General features: G+C 47.4%; 10 protein-coding genes across 10 annotated transcripts; 6 read left to right on the top strand and 4 right to left on the bottom strand.

The window, feature by feature from the left end:
* Nucleotides 1-839: 839 nt before the first annotated feature.
* Nucleotides 840-2,771, top strand: ASPWEDRAFT_39673 (uncharacterized protein). Its single transcript, XM_040835154.1, has 6 exons — nucleotides 840-882; nucleotides 929-943; nucleotides 988-1,134; nucleotides 1,178-1,482; nucleotides 1,531-1,846; nucleotides 1,893-2,771. The coding sequence occupies exons 4-6, from the start codon at nucleotides 1,198-1,200 to the stop codon at nucleotides 2,735-2,737; spliced, it is 1,446 nt and encodes a 481-aa protein (XP_040691642.1). The 5' UTR covers nucleotides 840-882; nucleotides 929-943; nucleotides 988-1,134; nucleotides 1,178-1,197; the 3' UTR covers nucleotides 2,738-2,771.
* Nucleotides 2,772-3,126: 355 nt separating this feature from the next.
* ASPWEDRAFT_132235 (cytochrome P450) lies at nucleotides 3,127-4,763 on the top strand. The gene has a single exon (XM_040829287.1). The coding sequence runs from the start codon at nucleotides 3,181-3,183 to the stop codon at nucleotides 4,741-4,743; it is 1,563 nt and encodes a 520-aa protein (XP_040691641.1). The 5' UTR covers nucleotides 3,127-3,180; the 3' UTR covers nucleotides 4,744-4,763.
* Nucleotides 4,764-5,188: 425 nt separating this feature from the next.
* On the top strand, nucleotides 5,189-7,508 carry ASPWEDRAFT_153987 (sugar porter family MFS transporter; the record flags this gene model as incomplete). Its single annotated transcript, XM_040829653.1, has 5 exons — nucleotides 5,189-5,378; nucleotides 5,422-5,848; nucleotides 5,896-6,256; nucleotides 6,306-6,591; nucleotides 6,643-7,508. The coding sequence occupies 5 exons, from the start codon at nucleotides 5,189-5,191 to the stop codon at nucleotides 7,017-7,019; spliced, it is 1,641 nt and encodes a 546-aa protein (XP_040691640.1). The 3' UTR covers nucleotides 7,020-7,508.
* Nucleotides 7,162-8,064, bottom strand: ASPWEDRAFT_50934 (M50 family metallopeptidase; the record flags this gene model as incomplete). Its single annotated transcript, XM_040837519.1, has 3 exons — nucleotides 7,162-7,380; nucleotides 7,429-7,836; nucleotides 7,882-8,064. The coding sequence occupies 3 exons, from the start codon at nucleotides 8,062-8,064 to the stop codon at nucleotides 7,162-7,164; spliced, it is 810 nt and encodes a 269-aa protein (XP_040691639.1).
* Nucleotides 8,065-8,669: 605 nt separating this feature from the next.
* On the bottom strand, nucleotides 8,670-10,116 carry ASPWEDRAFT_50933 (uncharacterized protein; the record flags this gene model as incomplete). Its single annotated transcript, XM_040837518.1, has 5 exons — nucleotides 8,670-8,857; nucleotides 8,918-9,083; nucleotides 9,148-9,449; nucleotides 9,503-9,825; nucleotides 9,872-10,116. 5 exons carry the CDS (start codon nucleotides 10,114-10,116, stop codon nucleotides 8,670-8,672), a joined length of 1,224 nt encoding a protein of 407 aa, XP_040691638.1.
* A 1,794-nt stretch (nucleotides 10,117-11,910) lies between these two features.
* Nucleotides 11,911-12,171, top strand: ASPWEDRAFT_108968 (ankyrin repeat domain-containing protein; the record flags this gene model as incomplete). Its single annotated transcript, XM_040828042.1, has 1 exon — nucleotides 11,911-12,171. A coding segment is annotated over one exon (261 nt), but the record flags the coding sequence as incomplete, so codon positions are not given.
* Nucleotides 12,172-15,104: 2,933 nt separating this feature from the next.
* On the top strand, nucleotides 15,105-16,171 carry ASPWEDRAFT_472784 (uncharacterized protein). Its single transcript, XM_040836934.1, has 4 exons — nucleotides 15,105-15,481; nucleotides 15,526-15,657; nucleotides 15,702-15,807; nucleotides 15,852-16,171. The coding sequence occupies exons 1-4, from the start codon at nucleotides 15,449-15,451 to the stop codon at nucleotides 16,109-16,111; spliced, it is 531 nt and encodes a 176-aa protein (XP_040691636.1). The 5' UTR covers nucleotides 15,105-15,448; the 3' UTR covers nucleotides 16,112-16,171.
* A 59-nt stretch (nucleotides 16,172-16,230) lies between these two features.
* ASPWEDRAFT_171412 (acyl-CoA dehydrogenase family protein) lies at nucleotides 16,231-17,765 on the bottom strand (the record flags this gene model as incomplete). The annotated part of the gene is made up of 7 exons (XM_040830785.1): nucleotides 16,231-16,685; nucleotides 16,731-16,820; nucleotides 16,866-17,099; nucleotides 17,145-17,322; nucleotides 17,366-17,391; nucleotides 17,435-17,540; nucleotides 17,586-17,765. The coding sequence occupies 7 exons, from the start codon at nucleotides 17,763-17,765 to the stop codon at nucleotides 16,231-16,233; spliced, it is 1,269 nt and encodes a 422-aa protein (XP_040691635.1).
* A 365-nt stretch (nucleotides 17,766-18,130) lies between these two features.
* ASPWEDRAFT_739238 (SDR family NAD(P)-dependent oxidoreductase) lies at nucleotides 18,131-19,142 on the top strand (the record flags this gene model as incomplete). Its single annotated transcript, XM_040839401.1, has 4 exons — nucleotides 18,131-18,242; nucleotides 18,290-18,514; nucleotides 18,561-18,822; nucleotides 18,869-19,142. The coding sequence occupies 4 exons, from the start codon at nucleotides 18,131-18,133 to the stop codon at nucleotides 19,140-19,142; spliced, it is 873 nt and encodes a 290-aa protein (XP_040691634.1).
* Nucleotides 19,128-20,027, bottom strand: ASPWEDRAFT_39665 (uncharacterized protein). The gene is made up of 4 exons (XM_040835153.1): nucleotides 19,861-20,027; nucleotides 19,688-19,803; nucleotides 19,535-19,634; nucleotides 19,128-19,468 (listed from the first exon to the last, which is right to left on the bottom strand). The coding sequence occupies exons 1-4, from the start codon at nucleotides 19,968-19,970 to the stop codon at nucleotides 19,339-19,341; spliced, it is 456 nt and encodes a 151-aa protein (XP_040691633.1). The 5' UTR covers nucleotides 19,971-20,027; the 3' UTR covers nucleotides 19,128-19,338.
* Nucleotides 20,028-20,479: the final 452 nt, after the last annotated feature.

The following is a 20,479-nucleotide window of genomic DNA, read 5'->3' as shown; positions in this document are numbered from 1 at the left end:
TGTATCCAAGTTAATGGTAACACAAGAAGATACAAAAATCAATGCTTTAACTGCGCAGAAATAACACGGGTATTATTTCCTAGATTTCACGATTTCCAATTGTAGTAATTCTCCAAGTCTCCCCTAAAATAAATCTTGTAGGTGCATATGCTGATGTTTAAAAATTGAAATTATCTCGAAAAGTTGATCGTCAACTGCATCTATCCCAACTCTGATCAACCCCTACATAAATGCCCCGAGCCGGATGAAAGCAAACCTCAAAATTATCAAGTCCCACTAGCTTCACTGTCAATCTAGTTCGTCTGACTCGCCCTGTTCGCAAGTTATTCCTCTTAAATGTATTCATTGCGACCGAGGGCGTCTGATGTTTATAGTAGGCGACTCACTTTCCATGTCCTTGCGGACAGAAGTAAATCAGGACATTCGGGCGAGTGCGTAAATTATCAGGTGGAAATACTCCATTTATTGAGTGGGAATCATGATCCTCTTCTCATTACTGGGATGGTCGTCCCTTCCGAAATGTTTAAACTTATTTTTCTCACATAATACTTTCCTCAATACATCCAATAAAATTATATATCTTGCCCAACAAGCCCCTTGACAAACGTGTAAAGGCCTACAAACAAGATTCGTCAGAATATATGAAGGTATTTCAAGTCTAATACCTTGTATGATTAAATATAGAAAAATATAATCCGCAATAAAGACAATTTATTACTTGTCCTATATAGCAAATTGTGCAGCCATTCTGATTGGCTGACACCTCCCCCGCATCCCCGCATCCCCTCATATTTTCCACGTCCCAAATCCATCTTTCTTCCTACAACATCATCATGAATCGAAATGTCAAACGAAAGCCTAGGTCTTGCGTGCGTTGCAGAGGTACGTCTTCCACCTGCCTGACCATAAAGCATATTAACAATAGCAGAACAACACCTCAAATGTAGGCCACCTCCCCCGATTTCCCTGTGTCTACTAACAGACAAGGCAATGGCGAGATACCCTGCGACTCGTGCCAGAAGTCCAAATCACAATGCGATCCTACCAATCAAGTTCGATTCCGAACTGAGCCTCGAGCGAAGCGGTCGTTTAGCTTTTCACCGGATCAGAAATGGGTGAATCCTATGAATAACCGTATGTTGTCAGGCCCAGAGGAGAACTGAGGCTGATGAGACAGGCCAATTGACATATGTCGATATGAATCCGAGGGTCAATCGCAATGGAAACAGGACAGTCAGTGAGGGAGATAGGCTCCCTACGACGAACGATGGTCAGACAACATCCCGTTCACTCGATCAAGAGCACAGGAATCCAACACCGCCATCATCGAATATAGCTCCTCTAGTTGACGACCGACAGACAAGAAGCAAGTACCCTCTTGGACCGCTACATGGGCTATCAGATAGTTACACTGATGATGCTTATCTCAGCTTGGAGGAGGCATGCTTGATTCGCCATTTTGCAGAGAATTTAGCCCCATGGGTATGTCTCTTTATATCAACATACAGGAAGTGAAAGTAACAATAATAGTTTGAGATCAGTGATCGAGATCGTCATTTCACCCTGTGCATCCCCGAGAGAGCCATGTTCTGTCCTGTCCTGCGTTATGCTGTATACACTGCTTCTGCAGGACACTTGATGAGGTTATCCCACTGTCGAGGGCAGTCTGTTGAGAAGATTGTCTTTGATGGGATTCCATTGCCAGGATTGAACTTTGACTCTGCCATTCGATATCATGATATTTGCATTTCATACTTGATTGAGATTTCCAACGACCCGGAAGAGGAATATAACGAGGATGTTCTGACAGCTGCTACGATACTGCGGTTCTATGAGCAGATTGACGGTTTGTCCTCGTCCCCTCTGAAGGGCAATTCAGCTAATATAGATAGCACCTTCTACCGGCCACTCCGAAACCTATCTTCATGCAATCCAATTCATCATCAGCACGCAGCATGACGAATCTTTCTACGCATATCAGACCATCCAAGGACCACCCCGCGATGCAGATGTACACATTGCACCCTCCATCTCACTCCGCCATTCAGCCTGTCTCATTGCTCTCCGCCAGGAAATATGGAGTGCCTTCCTATTCCAACGTCCCGTCCGACTACCCATATCACCCAGCAATGACTACACATCCTGGGACCCAGCCAGCGATTTCGTCTGGACCAACCGAATCTTCGTCTGGGTAGCCGATCTCCTCGGTTTCTGCTTCGGAAATCGCACAATGACACCAGAGGAATCCCTCCAACGGTGGCTATCCCTAAAATCCGTAGAACAAAGATGGAAAGCCGAAAAGCCACCGTCCTTCAAACCAATCTACTACCGCAAAGAAGATCCCCAATCAGGCCGCTACTTCCCAGGAATCTGGCACATGAATGAGTGTCAAGTCGCAGGGGCACAGCACATGGCATTAGGGAGGATTCTCCTCGCCGTATCCGACCCAACACGGGTATCGCGATTAGGCATCGGGGCTATATCGCGGAACATGTCACTACAGGAAGAGTTGCGGGGTATAACTCGGGAATTGTGTGGGCTGGGCATCTCGAATGCAAAGTGCCCCGTTGCGATAGTCACGGCTGTAGTGGGCATTTCGGTGTGCGGGGAGTACTTTACAGACGCCGGGGAACAGGAGGCGATGGTGAAGATCATGGAGCATTTGGAGTTTGAGTATGCGTGGCCGACGGCGGCGACGATTCGGGCGTTGAGGAGTGCGTGGATGACATCGTTGTGAATTACCTGGAAATAGCATAGATCAATAGAATTTCTGCATCAAGATAGTGAGGGGTACTGTCTCAGTTCAAACGCCGTTGTAGATGCAAGGGTTGATCAAGACAACCTGTTTCATTTGATAGACTAGAGAGGGGATATGAGAATAACCATCCATCAATGAGTGATGATGCTGTGGAATAAACTCGGCCAATCAGAGGTGTTTGCGGGGAATAAACTGCCTTATCCGGTAATGCCCTGATTAGGCAACTTTCCTCTTCGGGACACATGATCTAGAAGCTGGTGATCTTCACGATGACTTCAGGACAGTTCATCTTGCAAAAAGAGAAGATGAGCCCGTCTCTAGAAAGAGAAATATTCCCCTCGTCTGGTCGGTGGTGACTTGTATATAATGGCCTCGCTCCAGGGATTCATCCATCACCATCATCTCTGACCATATCGCCCATCATGCTGGCACTCTTCATCTTCACCGCCACGGCCCTCGCTGCTGTGTCTTATACGATCATTCGTCCCATTTTTAAATATCTCTATGATCCCAAAGGCCTTCGCAAATACCCGAACTTCTCTCCCATTTCAGGCCTCACCGATATGCGCCATATGTATCTCAGTACTTGTGGATATCGCTCTCGCGATCTCTACGAAGCACACAAACAATCTCCCATCCTCCGAACTGGTCCCAACGCGCTGTCCTTCGGTCACAGCGATGCCATCAAAGATATTTACGGCCATGGAACTCCGTGCACCAAGGACCTCAACTATGTCGTCCAGGGTGGGACTCACACCCACCTGTTCGACGTAGTTGGAAAGGAAGATCATGGACGGAAGAGAAAGGTCCTTTCTTCCGCTTTTGCATTGAAGAATCTCGAGCGATGGGAGTTTAAAGTGGCTGCCACGACGAAGCGTCTGTTAGATGCGATGGACAAACACTGCACTGCTCCATTGCCACCTGGACAGAGCATTCCCGATCCTGCCGACGTCAACTTTGACTGGGGGAAGTGGGCTAATCTGTGGACTATCGAGGCGATCAATAGCATTGCTTTGTCTTCAAACATGGACCTGCTTGACAAGGGGAATGACACTGTCATCGCACAGAAGATGGACGGTACATTGTACGAAGCGCGCTATCGACATGCCCAGAATCAGCTTGCCATCGCTCAGTCCACCTTTGTCTGGGATTTTAAACACTATGCCCTGTTTGAAAAGGCTTCGAAACTCATCCCGAAATGGAGAAAGATCTGGAAGAATGGCGAGCCCTGGAGTGACGTCGTCTATAATCAAGCAGCGACACGACTAGACCGATACATGAAGGGAGAGAAGCTGGATGACTTCTTCTCTGCTCTTATGGATGACAAAACCGGCAAGCCGAACTGCCTTGAATGGGGCGAGATTGTGGCTGAGATCAGTGCGATTATCAATGCTGGCGCGGACACAACTGCTATTGCCTTGACGCAGGTTCTCGAACAACTTCTGCAGCATCCAGAGTATCTCAAAACTCTTCGGGAGGAAATCGATAATGTCCTCGACGAAGACGAAGCAGTCGCTCCCCATGACAAAGTCAAGAACCTCCCATTCCTCCGCGCCTGTCTCGACGAAGCCCTCCGTCTAATCCCACCCACCTCAGCTGCTCTTCCTCGCCGCACGCCCCCAGAAGGAGCACGTATCCTCGGTGAATGGATCCCAGGAGACACCAGTGTGTCCATGACCATCTACGGTGCACACCGCGATCCAACCATCTTCCCCGAGCCAGAAGAATACAATCCACACCGCTGGATGGACCCCGAAGCACGGCGAAAAATGGAGTCGCATTTCATCCCGTTTTCTGCGGGGGCCAGAGGGTGTATTGGGCGGAATATATCATATCTGGAACAGACGCTGGTGTTGGCTACGTTGGTGCATCGGTATGAGTTTGCGATGCCGTCGCCGGAGTGGAAGTTGAAGAGATACGAGGCGTTTAATTTGGTGGTGGGAGAGATGCCGATTAAGTTGTGGAGGAGACATATAGTTAGTTGATGATATTTAGTTTAGTTGAATGACATGATTCGATTCTATTTACTCTTACTCTTCTGTATTATTCTATGTTAATCAGTAAACCATCCCCAAGAGTTATATTTCATATGCGAATACTGTAATATCTCAACGCTCAGATAACACTTTAGTCATTTAGTGGTTGTGTACGTCCCATGAAAAGATCGTCATCTGTATGGTGGAGTGGAGCGATCTGCCTACTTCCCAATGGGGCAACTTTCCGCATTAGGCGTCAGCATCATCCAAGAACAGTGGCTTCCTCCACACTTTTTCCCCGCAAAGTTTCCTTGGAAATCGACGGTATCTGACAGGCGGTAGATAGCCGTTGCGGGGAAGTTGGCATCTGCTAAGGACATGAGGTATATATGTTGGTCGTGTATGCCGGATGCCATAGGTGGTGAATCCAATTACCAGCATATTCATCTACACCATGCTTGAAGACGAATTACCCGACAAACTTCGTTCTGATCATGAAGAATACGCAGACGAGGTTATTCTAACTACACTATCTGAACCTGTCACATATGACGATGATAAAGGCATCAAGGGGTTGTTGAATTCCCCGTATGTTTTTGGTGCAGCTTTGCTCGCCTCATTCGGTGGCTTCTCCTTTGGATATGGTAAGATCATTCCAATTCATCTCATATAATACTAACAACTCAGACCAAGGCGTCATCTCCCTCATTCTGGTCATGCCCCAATTCCGCACCCAATACCCCGAAACCTCTCCCGACAATCCCAGCTATGGCTTCCACACAGGCTTCATGACCGGCATGCTCGAACTCGGCGCCTTCATCGGCTGTCTCTTCTTGCCATATCTCGCAGACCGCATGTCCCGGAAATGGAGTCTGAGTGTAGCCACTGTCTTCTTCGTCGTGGGCGCAGTCATTCAAACTGCGGCGCCAAATTATGATGCACTCGTTGCGGGTCGGTTTATCGGGGGTATTGGCGTGGGGACGTTGGCGATGGGCGCGCCGTTGTATATTTCTGAGATTGCACCCCCGACGAGACGAGGATCGTTGTTGGTGCTCGAGTCGATTAGTATTGTTATTGGGGCGATTGTGGCGTATTGGATTACGTATGGGACGAGGTGAGTATCCCATGTCCATATATCGGGATATATATCTAACAACTCAGATCCATATCCGGAGACTGGGCATTCAGACTCCCATTCCTACTCCAGATATTCCCCGCTCTGATGGTAGGCTGCGGTATCCATTTCTTCCCCTTCTCGCCCCGATGGCTGGCGATGCGAGGACGGAATGAAGAAAGTTTGTCTGCACTCGCAGAGCTGAGAAAGCGTCCTGAAGACGACAATCACGTCCAGCTCGAATGGAAGGGAATTCTATCCGAGGTCCGATTTCAGAAGGAGTTGGTTGACCGTGAATATCCAAATTCGCACCCGTTCATGGTGGAACTCAAGCAGTGGGGGTCGCTGTTTCAGCCAAAGTATTTTCGGAGGACGTTGATTGCGTTGGCTATTCCGTTTTTTCAACAGGTATACTTTATACTCATTAGCGATTAAACCATACTAACACTCTGGATAGTTCTCCGGAATCAACGCATTCGTATACTATGCCCCCACCTTCTTCGGAGCCCTGGGCCAAAGCGACGAAACATCACTTATTCTGTCCGGAATGGTGAATATCTGCCAACTCGTTGCGGGAATACCCATCGTCTTTTATCTGGATCGCGTGGGAAGACGTCCGCTAGCGATAATCGGTGGAGTGGCTATGGCAGTTCCTCATCTCATCATGGCTGGGCTTATGGGAAAGTTCAGCGACAGCTGGCCGTCACATCAGGGTGTGGGGTGGTTTTGCGTGGCGCTTATCTGTATGCCCTATCCAGCTGATCTACTGATTGGAGATATGCTAACTGTGATAGACATATACGTCCTCGCGTACGCTGCCTCGTATGGCCCTCTCCCGTGGGTGTTGCCGTCCGAAGTCTTCCCGAGTTCCAAGCGGGCAAAAGGAGTCGGTGCCGCCACGGCCGTGATCTGGATATCGAATTTCATCATTGGGTTTGTCGTTCCCGAAATGATCATCTCTATTGGATGGGGCACGTTTCTCTTCTTCGGACTGTTTTGTGTTGCTGCGGCTGTATTCTCGTTTATCTTCGTTCCCGAGACGTCGGGCAAGTCGTTGGAACAGATAGCGGACGTTTTTGGGGATAAACTGGGTGATGGAGAGAAAGAGTTGCGGAATCGGGTTGCCAGAGAGGTTTGGGCTGATCCATGGGGGAGTGCGATGGGCGTTTGATTGCTGTGTGTATGAAGGGAGATGTAGATGAAATGAAGATGCAAGTAGTAAATGTGAAATACATGCATTATAGTACACTAATTCTTCTATGCAATCATTATTCATAAGGAAACGTCATATCATAAACAAACAAATGAAAAAATCACCACATTCGGCGAGTCGGGATAAAATTCTGCGAATCCTTCTCCTGCTGGCTGAATGATTCGGGGAATGCTGCGATTCCACCGATGATGCCGATCGCCATAAAGGCGAGCGAGATGAAGGACCAGATGACGCCCCAGCACTGAGAGGATCCGCCGTACTTCTGGGCGAAGACGCTGGCGTCGGATGTGTTGACTTTGCGGAGAATGAGATCGTCGCACTGTGACTGTTAGTTTGGATATAAAAAACTGTTGGGCGGATGGCTTACAATATCCCAAACACTGTAGAGAGCGGACATGACACCAATAAAGAGCACCACCCATCGCAACGCCTCTCCATGGGCAATAAACCAACAAGCGACCAGCAATCCAACCGCAAGAAGGACGGTCATGATAGTCAGCCAGTCCCTGCGGGCCCACCAGAGGGTAAGCAGGAAGCAAACACCGAGAACAATACTGGCGATCTTGCTGGCGACAATGTCAAAGCCCGCAAAAATCAAGAGAGCGCCGATAATCGACGATCCAAGATATCCCGCTGGAAGAGTGATGGCGCTGATTCCGCCTTGCATGGTGGTGGCACCTCCTTCATGCGGATCGAGAGTGATGGATTTGACTCGGCCTCCGGTGCAACATGCGGTAATGGCATGGCCGAATTCATGGAAGGCGATGACCAGCATCTGTTCAGTTAGTTTGCGACCTCAAAAAAATCCGATCAAACACACCTTGAACGGCCATAGCGACCAGCGAACGTAGGGCAGATTCCACAGCAACGCAATCACCACAACATAGACCGCCATGACCCCCAGCGTCACCGACTGCGTGTGGTTGACCGACAGGCTGCGCTTGGCGAGATGGGGCACCTCCTCGATGGCCCGTTGGGCGAGTTTATCGTAGATAGCAGGCATGATGGATTTGATGATGATACTTTTGCCCAGTCCAGGATGAGACGATGTCGAGTATTTAAGCCAGACGACTGTCTACGCGTCCCCATAGGGATGGACGCGCATGCCACTTCTGGGCGTTGATTAATTGCCGGATCGGGACAAGTGTGTGGCTTGGATACTATTTTTAGCGACAAAAATTCATCATACATGCTATACCTCAGACACTAAGATTCAGGTACACCACGTTTTGGGGAAAAAGTGGATGGACAATGTCGATCTAATTTTTGGTCTTAATCTTATGGTTAATCTTGGGGTTCAACTGCTGATGCGTCGTGGATTGTGTTTCAATTTGGACGACGTTAATGTGATTTATCTATATTGTCGTCGAAATTGTTCTGCCTATCGCCTGCAGACTGCGCCTTGCGGATCTTTTTATAATCTCCTGCAGTCGGTCAATGCAACGGCGATTAAATTCAGCAACTGTGATTGACATGTATTTTGCTTGACAATATTGACTTTGACAGTCTTACAGGATCTGATTGCCTCAGGCAACATTCACATAATATCTTAGTCGAACCACAATCCTTATGTCGATCATCGATCGGCATCGTTATACTAAGCCTATACTAATCAATCTCATTCAGCCATGGATCTTCAAGCAGTTCTCGTGCCGTCTTTCTATCTTCCGGCCGCCACTGAAGCATTCCCCTCATGAACGCAAGAAACATTTCCTTATTTCGTCCCTGGAGAAACATTTCCTCCATCTCTAGGCTTCCTTGTTGTAGGGGCAAGTCATCTTCATGCTTCCATTGGCCTGCAAAATCTTTGTAAGCTCGCATATCTAAAATGCGTCCGGAAAACGGATGATACGAACCATCTTCAGTAAAGAATTCATGGCTTCGCTTTCCACGCTCAAGCATATCCAAAGGAGGCGGTCCCAGAATGGCTATTGTTTCCGCGAGATGTGCACGGGTGGAATATCCTTTGCCGTCTGGATCATTGCCATAAAACATGTGTCTGCCCTCGAATAAATCCCAGATCTAATTTTGCAATGTCAGTGGCGCCAAAAAAGCTTGGTCAAGAGCGCGCTATAGGAAAACGCACCATCACGCCAACATTCCATATATCCACTGGATAACTCCATTCCGTTTTCAGCATCATCTCTGGTGCTCTGTAAACATTGGGTTGTGCATCATGATTTCTCCTCTCGTCTCCTCGTACAGCTGAGCCAAAGTCACTCAGGACTGCCCGGCCAAATGCATTTGGTAAATCAAACATCCTAGATGCATATAGTGGCATACCGTCGATAAATTTCCGCGGTGAAGGGTTCTCCATTTCCGCTTGAGTGAAACTTTCAAGTATCCCTGCGTCTGCTATTTCTTGGAGAATGTTATCCCCTTTGATGTCTATTTACTTATCAGATAGGGATCCCAATGCGCTGCATCTTGAGAAACTATACCTGTATGGACAAGTTTGCATTCAGTATGCATATAATCCAACGCTAGAAAAACCTGCATGAGACTGGCTCTGAGCAGATCTTCGGTAAATCGATGGGTGGGATTGCGATACAGTAGATCTCTGAAGCTCTCCCACATGGGCTTTTGGACAAGACAGTGATGGTCCCCTCCAGCACGAGGGATGGTGAATAAATCCAGCGCTCTTCTCACATGGGCATAGCCAGGATGCGATCGATGTCCCTGGTTCAGATACTTATAAGTCTGCAACTCCTCATGGCTCACCTCATCGCGTGTATAAACCTTCAGTGTCACATATTGATGACCTCTGGCTCTGTTAGCCATATATCCAAATCTAGAAAATCGATGACAACTTAAGATCACGAGCAAGCCACACTGTGGAGGTCACACCAAAACCCAGCTTCCCAACAATCTGATATTTGGAACGAAAGACGTCCCCAGTATTGACTGGATAGTATTGCCCTTTCTTGAACGTTTCAAATCGCTCCTCTTCAAGTACCTCGGATGCCTTTACTGTTTCAAAGCCGCTGGTGGGGAAACGAATGGGACGTTTGCATTTTCGAAATGCGCTTTTCGCCCATTTTAGGAGAGAGAACATATTAGTATGGTGAATATTAATTGGACTTTTGAGGTCAGGGGATAGAAGGCGTAAAAAGATGGCTGAAGGGGAAGATACAGGTCAAGCCACGTGATGTCTCGATTAGGAAAGGCCCAACCCCTCCACCACTTTTGAATCAACGCGAATCTCCAACCTTCCCAACTATTCTCTCTTCATATTCATCTCCATCGAATATTGTGACACACTTACCCTTCCTGTACAATGGATTTGTTCGAGCAATGTCACAAGGCCTTCATCCCAATTCTCGACCCTGACCTCGACGGAGAGGTTGGGTCCTACTGGCCCGATGATCACCACCCGTCAGCCAAACAGCCCACTTAGCACGGGCTACTAACGACGAAAATGTGCGATGATTGGCAATGCTCGGACTCACTGGCAGGGATGCTGACTGAACCAGCACTTCAGCCATTTTGGCGCTTCATGACCAGTTTCTTCAACGTGCGTCCATCAAGGGAAAATCATTGTGTATCCTGGAGAGTGTTCTTTCAAAATGAACAAGAGGAGGGACTCCTCAGACATCGAAAGTATTGCACCAGAGACAACAGATTCCGACCGTGACATCCAAGATGACGACCTGTTTGCTTACTCGGTTGCACCGTCAGCGGACGACCAGGAACTCTCCCGATTATATTCTGAACTTCCCACTGCGATTGGCGAAGGCAGCATCGACGATGTTATGGAACTTGTGAAAATTGACGGCTCCCTAGATATTCGGTTTGATTATGAGTTGAATGGACGCATCGAGAGAGGGTTAACGCCATTGATGCTTGCTGTAGCACTTGGGAAAACCGAAATTGTTCACCTAATTGGTGATCTTGGAGCAGATATTACCGCAACAAGCCCATATTCTATGGCAAATGCACTGCATTTCGCTGCTAGATTTGATCATACAGAGGGTGTTTTTTACTTGTTATCCCACGGTGCTAAGGCTGTGGTGAACTCAAGACTGCTCAATCAGTCGACTGCACTGCAGCAGGCTGCGGCAAATGGATATTACGATATCTGCAGTATGCTTTTAGAATGGGGTGCAGATTTCGAAGCGAAAGATCGAGACGGATGGACTTCTCTCATGGTTGCTTCAAGGAACGGACATGAACGCGTCGTGAAATTACTTCTTGAGAGAGGAGCAAAGGTCAATGAGCAGAAGGACGGCGGATCGGCTGCATTGCTTCTAGCAGCTGCCACTAACAGATCCTCTGTTGTCAGGCTACTTCTAGACCACGGTGCAGATCGTGACCAGAAGACCGAGAGTGGATTCACACCTTGCATGGCTGCGGCAGCCGAAGGACATGAAGCCATTGTTGAGATACTTGTAGAGGAGGGAGCAAATATTAATTTAACGTCAAATGATGGTCGAACCGCACTGCATCTAGCGGCCATCGGCAACCATTTCGGTGTTTTCAAGGTCCTATCAGAAAGAAATGCAGACCTGAGTCCACGGGATGGTAGTGCCGACAGCCCGTGCCATAATGCCGCCGGCTGTGGGAGTCTGGATGTTCTCAAACTGCTCGTCGTGGGTGGTGCGAATTTCGACGAATCCAATGTGTTTTCCAACACACCTCTACATCTAGCTTGTTCAGGCGGACACCTGAATGTCGTTAAATTTCTTCTGAGCAGGGGCGCGGGGATCGAAAAGATAAATATCAGGCACGACACACCACTTCATATCGCGTCGATCCAGGGGCATGTTGAAGTTGCCAGATTCCTTCTGCAACAAGGAGCGAAAATTGACAAACGCAATAAGGATCAAAACACACCTCTTCATCTTGCTGTATGAACGGACACTTGCAGCTTGCTCAGTGCTTCTTAAACGAAGGCGTAGCTACTGAAACAGTGAATATCAGTCAAAATACAGCACTTCATCTAGCTTCAGTCGGTGGGCATATTGATATCGTCAGACTCCTTCTAGACCGAGACGCGAATCCCCACGCCAGAAATAACTATTCCGATACACCGCTACACATGGCCTGCTTCCATGGAAATCACCAGGTCGCAGATTTACTTTTAGATCGAGGCGCATTAGTTGACGAATCGGACATAAACCACAACACGGCCCTTCATATAGTTGCCTTGTCAGGGCGACCTGAAATACTCATCAGCCTTTTCAGCAGGGGTGCAGATATCAACAAGCCAAACATCTACGGAAATACCCCCCTTCACATCGCGTGTATCGAACAGCATAGTCGGGTTGTTGACTTCCTCGTCGACCACCATGCAGATGTCAACAAACGGAATTATTCAGGTGTCACTCCTCTTCATGAAGCTGGTTGTGGTCCAAATACCTCTATCGTGGAGAAGCTTCTCAGACACGGAGCGGATATGATGATACGAAATCGCCATGGGTCGACTGCCCTTCACCATGGCTCGAGGATGGGATTGCTTCCCGTTGTCAAAGCGCTGCTACATCATGCGACAATCACTGGTGGCCTAATAGATATTACGGTGCAGGACAATAATCAACGTACGCCTCTCCATCGTGCGGCTATGGAAAACCATGTCGAAGTCGTACTTGAGCTTTTAAAAACATCGCCATACTTTCCGGAAACCCCAGTTCAAACCAAGACATGCACGGCAACAATCACCGCGATCACGCAGGTTGAAGCTCTCCTCATGGCGTCTTTCGACCAAGCTGTATCCAAGGTTTCAGATGCATTTGAGGCGCTCATGTACTGGGCAGTTGCGAATGGCCGACCATGGATACTACGCAAGTGTATCGAGCACAAGCCCGAAGTGACATCGTGGTCTCGACAGAAGGCAACTTGGCTTCATGTAGCCGCTCTGCATGGGCAAGACGTAATCACCTATGAGCTCCTGCCTTATCTCAATGTCTCTACACCGGCAGAAGAAGGCACGACTGCTTTACACTTGGCAGCTGCACATGGACATCACAAGATCGCAGAAGTTCTGCTTGCGAATTTACCTTGGAATGGCGCATGCAATCAACATAATCATATAAACTTTTCCATGCCAACGCAATCCTTGACTGGTAATGTCTGTTCAGGGTGGGAGAGAATAGCAGCGATCATGCAGAAGAATCACGACCAAGAATGCCCCTTGTCCTTGGCCGTGAAACGAAGGCACAAACAAGTGGAAGCCCTCTTGTGGACTGAAATCGAGGCATCTGGAACGGAAAATCCACGGTCCATGGAATACCATCACGACAGAGCAGAGGATATTCTTGAATTGGTTGCAGAGCTCGAAAAGCCCGGTCGGGAGAGGGTTCTGAAACATCTCCTGTTGCAATGGTTCCCTGCCCCGACCTCTCCAAAACCAGTAGCTTGGACGGCCCTCACTCTAGCAGTCTATCATTCGCAAACAATCACAGTCTGGTGGCTATTGTCCAATGGAGGGCATCTCGGTATTGACGAAATCCAGACCGCTCTTGCCATTGCGGAGTCGAAGAAAGGGCAGGCAAACCTGCTCATTGCCAAACTCCTCCGAGATCCTCCCCAAATTCTCGAACAAGTCGCCAATCCCGATGAAGACCATCTACCTCTACTTCCGGAGCCACTGGAAGAGGACAAGAAGTTGCATGATCTGGAAGGAACCATTGTGGATTTCTACAGCAATGGAAAGAATGTCGACCTTCAATATACGCATCGCAGAATTGGTGATATCATCTACGGCAATGGGCCTCAAGCGGTTATGGCCGAAGCCAGCAGACTAGATCACCGTCAATTACATGTCCTCAAGAATGAGCTTAAGGATTTGTCAAAGAGCCATACATCAATGACAAAACAAGGGAGGGCCAGAGAAGGATCCCAGGACTCTGTGGTCATGGCCAGAACGGTAGATAGTATGGCTGCGACTTTAACGAGCGAGTCTCACGACAACACAACCACAGAAAGGCTAAGGGTCACAAGCTCAAAGGAACTGCAGTTTCGATGGATCCATGTTCCAGCCAATAATGTAAGAGCTCTCGAATAGATGACCTACTATGAAATGATGCTAACATTTTGTCTATAGATACAATTGGCCAGAGTGAGTTGAGACACGGCCGTGTGTTTTGAAATAATTATTGACAATTGCATAGGATCTTGTTACTCGACTTTCCTTCGATTTATCCAAAACAGAAAAGGACCATCGACCCTTGGCTCGCTTTTTCAACCGGAGCTGGGCTGAGCTGGCTGCTGGTGGAGGGAAGCACTACATGAAACCTCAATGTTTGGTATGTCGACCTCGCTTTGGTCAACGTCGAGATCTAACAAGAACCTAATAGCACGAAACCGTAGAGTATCAGTATGCAAGTAATAATTCCGGCTTGCAACAGAATCCTCAGCATAGAAATAGCTGTGCAGTCTATGTATGCCCCCAAAACTGCAACATTGTCACTTGGCTGATAGCCTGCAGATGCCTTATCTTAACTTCGGAAGAATACCCTCAGTGAGACATAAAAACCAGGGTACCACTGACGAGTTATCAAAGGGGTTTGATACAATGATCGATCGAAATTCTACGAGAATCATGCACGAGCCAATGAGTCTTGACCAATATTTCTACGCCACTATACAGGATACCCGTGACAGAGATCATAGCCAGGTGATATCACGCTACATCAGAAGACAAGATAAAATGGGCGATGACCAGCAGATTCTGGTAGTTGATCAGTTGTGGATATGGATCATTGACGAAAGTATGAATCTGCTTCTTTCACCATATATATTCTTACTTATTTCTCTACAGCGACTATCATAACAACCACTACGAAGCCTTTGGACCAGTCAGAAGATATCCTTCTGCGAAGTATCGTTTCCAGCCTCATTTCTGGAGAGAGTAAAGGCCACTTTGAACGCCCGTCATCAGTGATAACAATGATGGAGTTGATTCTCGGAACTGCAAGTGGACTATTCATGCAAAAAGCTCCGGTTGTTGATAAAGCACGAAAAGGGCCTTTGGAGATATTTCGAGAGTCCATTCGAGAAGTAGTAGGTGAACGTCTTTTCGCCGAATTCCCGACTCCCGAGTAACATGATGACAGGCCGACGGTGAAACAAAACTATTCGATGAATTTCTGGGAGACCTCAAGAAAGAATCCCATCACCAGCGGCCAGGAAAATCCAGTGGCTCCCCTGCTCACGGCATATCAGTTCGGGAGTTGCCGCCTAATCCTTATCACATTATATCTGCAGAGACCGAGCTTCTTGATGAAATCAAAGATATACGTGATGAGCTTAACATTCTAAGAACTCTGGCAGAAGACCAAGAAACGGTATGGAAACAGGCATTCAAGACAGAGAGGCTGGACAGTCAATCTGGCTTCAAGTACAATCATCTCTGTACGCCGACCGAAGTGAGAAGGGAGATCAAGGAAATGGCCTTGGAAGCGGACATGGTTCAGAATTCCGTAAGTCTATCTATCTTGGGTGGTGGATAATTTTAACAATATAGATCAACACACTACTGGATTTAAGACAGAAACAGGCCAGTATCAAGGAAGCGGAATTTGGACGACTACAGGCCAACGATACAGTCCGCCAGTCGAATACTATTATGGTTTTTACCATCGTGACGATTATTTTTGTACGCTCCCTAGACATTCGCAAAAGCCTTTCTAATATATCCAGCTCCCTCTATCGTTCCTGTCATCTCTGTTTGCGCTGGACGTATCAAGCTTTCCACACGAAGGAGACAATCTCAGGTATCCAGAATGGTGGTTGTTTCCAATACTTTGTGAGTTCTCCTCTCTTGATGAGGTCCAGTGTTAACATTTGCAGTCGGTGTTTCTGCGGCTGTATCTATTCCATGTATCTTTGTTGCATTCAATGTCAACTCGATCATCAAGTTCTTCCAAAAACAGCCGAGATCACCAGGGCAAGGACAGCAACAAGCTCCAATATCACCGGTAGTCCAGGATGACAAGGATGTCTATGGACATTCAACGACTGTTCACAGTGAAGTTTCTAAGCTCGAAGATGTATTCAGAACGATCAGACACAATGGTCGACGCGAACCACCTGCGACTAACCCCTGTTGATGTCCACCTGAGAAAATCCGTCTAACCTACTGACTAGGTGTGAATATACCTTTTCATATTTTAGTGAATAATGATAATGAAATTGTCTTACTTCATCTACATATCATACATACATACAATCACAACCTCGCCAAATTCTTCTGCTGCTTCGCAATCATATCCAGCAAAATCTCTTCACTCCCACCACTAACGACCAACACCCGGACATCACGGCTAATCAGCTCAACCCTCTGTCCCTGTCCACCTTTGGAATATCCAAGACCTCCAAAGACCTGTTGGGCTTCCCGTGAAATCTTCTCCAGGTGATGCGCGGCTTGAACCTTGAGCATGGCTGCCAAAGTAGCAAATTCAATGGCTGGCATGCGTACGGAGCGAAAAACGAGCTCCTCGACGTACGCCTGGGTGGGTTCCATCCGGTTGACCATTTTTGAGAATTTCTGTCGGATGACTTGGTTCTCGAAGAGTGGTTTTCCAAATGTTTCGCGTTTGAGGGCGTGGCGGTAGGCATCTTCGTAGGCGACGCGGCTCAAGCGGAGAGCTGTGATGCCGACCCAGAGTCGTTCGTGGGCAAACGCTATACAGTTAGCATGGCTTATATGCCGTTCAATGATAGACATACTCGACATGATTATCTCAAATCCTTGATTTTCCTTGCCTAGGAGGTTCTCCGCAGGGACCAGAACCTCGTCAAACTCCATGAAAGTCGAGCCTATGGTTGTCAGCACCCAATCTAGACTTGATCGTATCGACATACCACTCGAGCTAACGCCCGAATTATCCAGCTTCCTCTTTGTAATCCCCTTCTGATCCAATGGAACAATAAAGACTGAAATTCCCTTCGCAGTACGAGGACCAGTTCTGGCTGCAACCAAACCATGTGTAGCCCAGCGACCTTGAGTCACCCATTTCTTCTCTCCATTGATGGCATAGAATTTTCCATCTGGGGTTTTGGTAGCGGTCGTTGTGAGGCCCGCGACATCCGATCCAGCTGAATGGTCAGCAGATACATTCAAGTTGGGATATCAGGTCATACCAGACGGTTCGGTCACACAAAGACAATGTCTCTGCTGTCCACGCAGTAAAGGAGCGAGATACTTTTCTTTCTGTGTCTTGTTCCCGTAGCGGTCGATTGGGGGTCCTCCGACGGTGGCACCGCCGTTGATTCCCCAGATGGTGCCTAGACAGCCACAACGGGCCATTTCATCGATGATCTGGTCGTTAGCTTGGAAGCGACATGTCATGTTGGTGTCTTACTATAGCATCATGAAACTCGTCCCATTCTACATGATCAGCAAAGCCTCGAAACAGAGTGGTTGGACATACCATCAACACTTATCCCAGCAGGAAGAGTAACACCCTGTACATAAGCACGGGGAATGGGAAAGGCAGACGCAGCCAGGAAACCCAAGGAAGCATGTCTTTTGAAGGCCTATATTTATCAGTCCTGTCCATTTAATTCAAGCTGGTGACGAACTGCTTCTGGTACTTCGCCCTGTTTCTCCCATTGTTCCACGTTTGGGGCGATTTCTGCGTCGGCGTATTCGCGAACGAAACGCTGGAGGCGATGGTGACTTTCTTTGTAGTATGGGTGGTCATTCCGGCGATGCCAGGCAGGATCAGCGCCGGGGATGTTGGATGTGAGGGCAGTAGACATGGTGATTCTGATATTTGATCTATTCTTGAGTTTCTTTGTTGTTTTATTTTGAATAATTATCTACTGTCTCTTAAATACGATAGTATAAATTATGATTGTCCCACCCTTATCCTGCAGTATAAAGTCCGCTCCGTTCGGAATTGATGCAAGTGCAATAATTCCGAAGATACTCGGAATGGGTCATTAGAATTCAATGTAGCCTCGCAATTATTGTTATCTTTGTTTAGTTTTTATTCGGAAACTACATCCATAGAAAATAATGAACAAATACTATTTCTGCTGACCTCTCCGCGTTATCCTGGACAGATTGAAATATATATCAACATTTTGAATTATAATACAAACATCTCTACAAAAAAATCAAAATGGCCAACAATCGCCTTCGTCAAGTCCAAAATCACCTCGAAGCCAATGATCCCGTGGCTGATCCAAGTCGGATCGATGGCCATGTCATTATCATCACCGGCGCAGCTCAAGGTAGCGCAACCCCTGGTACTTTGGAATATCCATATTAACATAAATAGGAATCGGCCGATCAGCCGCAATTCTTTTAGCACAAAAAGGAGCAAAAATTGCCTTGAATGATCTAGATGTGACCAAAGCCCAGGAAGTGGTGGATGAGATACGTGCTGCGGGTGGTGAAGCTGAATGTTATCCGGGAAATGTACTCGACGAGGCCTTTCCACAACGGCTGGTTGATGCGGTTCTTGCGAGATGGAGAGTTATTCACGGTCTTGTCAATAATGCTGGTATGCTATACTTCATCCCTATACTATAAATAAACTGACAAGATAGGCTTCTGCCACGACAGCGCAATCCACAAAATGGACGATGAAAAATTTGACATCATCATGAAGGTGCATAATTACACGCCTTTTCGGATGATCAGGGCATTATCGTCTCACTGGATGGATTCTGCCAGTAGACACATCCCCAAGACGATCGTCAATGTATCTTCAACGTCTGGTCTCCACGGCGCAATGGGCCAGATCAACTACTCAACCGCCAAAGCGGGGATTGTGGGGTTAACCAAGACGGTTGCTTCAGAATGGAGTCGGTGAGATTTCTATCTGTCTATTATTTATACAGCTGCTAATGATTAGATACAACGTACGAGCAAACGCAGTGGCATACGGCTGGATTGACACGCGCATTACTCGGCCACCAACACAATCTGAAGTGCTCAACGTGGGCGGCCAAGAGATCCGACCTGGCATACCTCTCAATGCGAAGAAATGGAGGGATGTGTCTGATATACCACTGGGACGACCGGGATATGCTTATGAAGCAGCACGGGTGATGCTCTTCCTGTCGAGTCCGCTTTCGTCGTATGTTACAGGGACTTGCATTGAGTGTACAGGTGGGAGGTTTATGTGATTGCCTATCTATCTAAATCTTGCTGGTTTTTATAGGCCTACAGGACAATATACACATTCAAGTCATTCAGACAGAGATTGGGATTCCTGCATGCTAAGTGAACAAGGTCCAAGACATAGACTATCTCAATATTCAAGCATGATCTCCATCCCTGTCATAGCCTGCTTGTCTCAACAGATCATACGAAAACACCCGTTTAAGGATATCTCAAGAAGAACTGCTGGTTCTTGTGTCCATTCTTGGGGTAAGTAATTGCCGCAGTCCTATTTTCGGTTCCAGCGGCCTGGATATCAATCACATTCTCTGGATGCGCAACGCTGTAGATGCTACAAGTTGGATCAAACATTTAGCAATCATTCAACTTTAGATATATTATTAAGAACACCACTCACTAGTATGATCCGCTTCCATCACGGACGGGGACGATCTTCCAGCGCACGCTTTTCTCAAGCGGCGAGAGCAGATTGCCGGTGATTTGAGATTTGCCATCAGCTAGCCACCACGTTGTCAGTATAAGCCATCAGAGCAGAAGGAATGCTTCATACAACTAGCAGTCAGGTAGGTGCCAGCCCGGATGTTGAAGATAAAATATTCTTCATTGCCAGCATCGGCAAAAACGAATCGCTGGTTTGGGCCGTATTGGTCATTGTCTTTGTTTTCGCTAGGGCAAGGCGTTAGTTTGACAGCAGCGCGAGGAACGTCAGACGATGGAACATACAAGAGCTGAAGCTTCGTTTTATCTTCCTTCTTGCCGTCATCCAGATCAAGTCTCTTGTCGGCGTGTCTGGCGACGACAATGTACTCGTTTGGTCCGGTAAAGTCACTCATGATGGCGGATGTAGATTGAGAATGTTTGATGTTTGAGAAGAATGTAGTAGAAATAGCTTGCTTGTTTGAATGGATTTTCGAGGGTAGAAAGGCAGTATTTATAGATTGACCTGGACTATGTCAGTCACGCAATTGCAAAAGTACAAAACGAAAGCAGCCGTATGACGTTGCTGCACAAATTCTAGGCCGGCCTTCAATGACACGTATCTCAGCCTTCTGCGATGTTACTGACCCAAACCCCCAACATGTACAATTGATTGGCTGGACTCTGTCATGAAGATGATCAGCCAGCCATACCCGCGAGAGTGGGGCAGCCGAAGGGATGACAGCCGAATAGAGTGTGCTTTAATGTAACACTGCAGTATGTGAACTCTGGGTACGTTACACATGACATCAATCTTTCCGGTGATTTATCATAGAATACATTAATGGCGTGTTCAGCTTCATTGGCGGGGTCTGGCGCTATTCAGTCACAGATGGTCTGCTCCCATAACGAGTCCTACTAAATT

Source organism: Aspergillus wentii, assembly GCF_001890725.1.
Source record: "Aspergillus wentii DTO 134E9 unplaced genomic scaffold ASPWEscaffold_3, whole genome shotgun sequence".
Taxonomy (NCBI): domain Eukaryota; kingdom Fungi; phylum Ascomycota; class Eurotiomycetes; order Eurotiales; family Aspergillaceae; genus Aspergillus; species Aspergillus wentii.
Note: the sequence above shows the minus strand (reverse complement) of the source record. Positions and strands in the feature narration are given on the sequence as shown.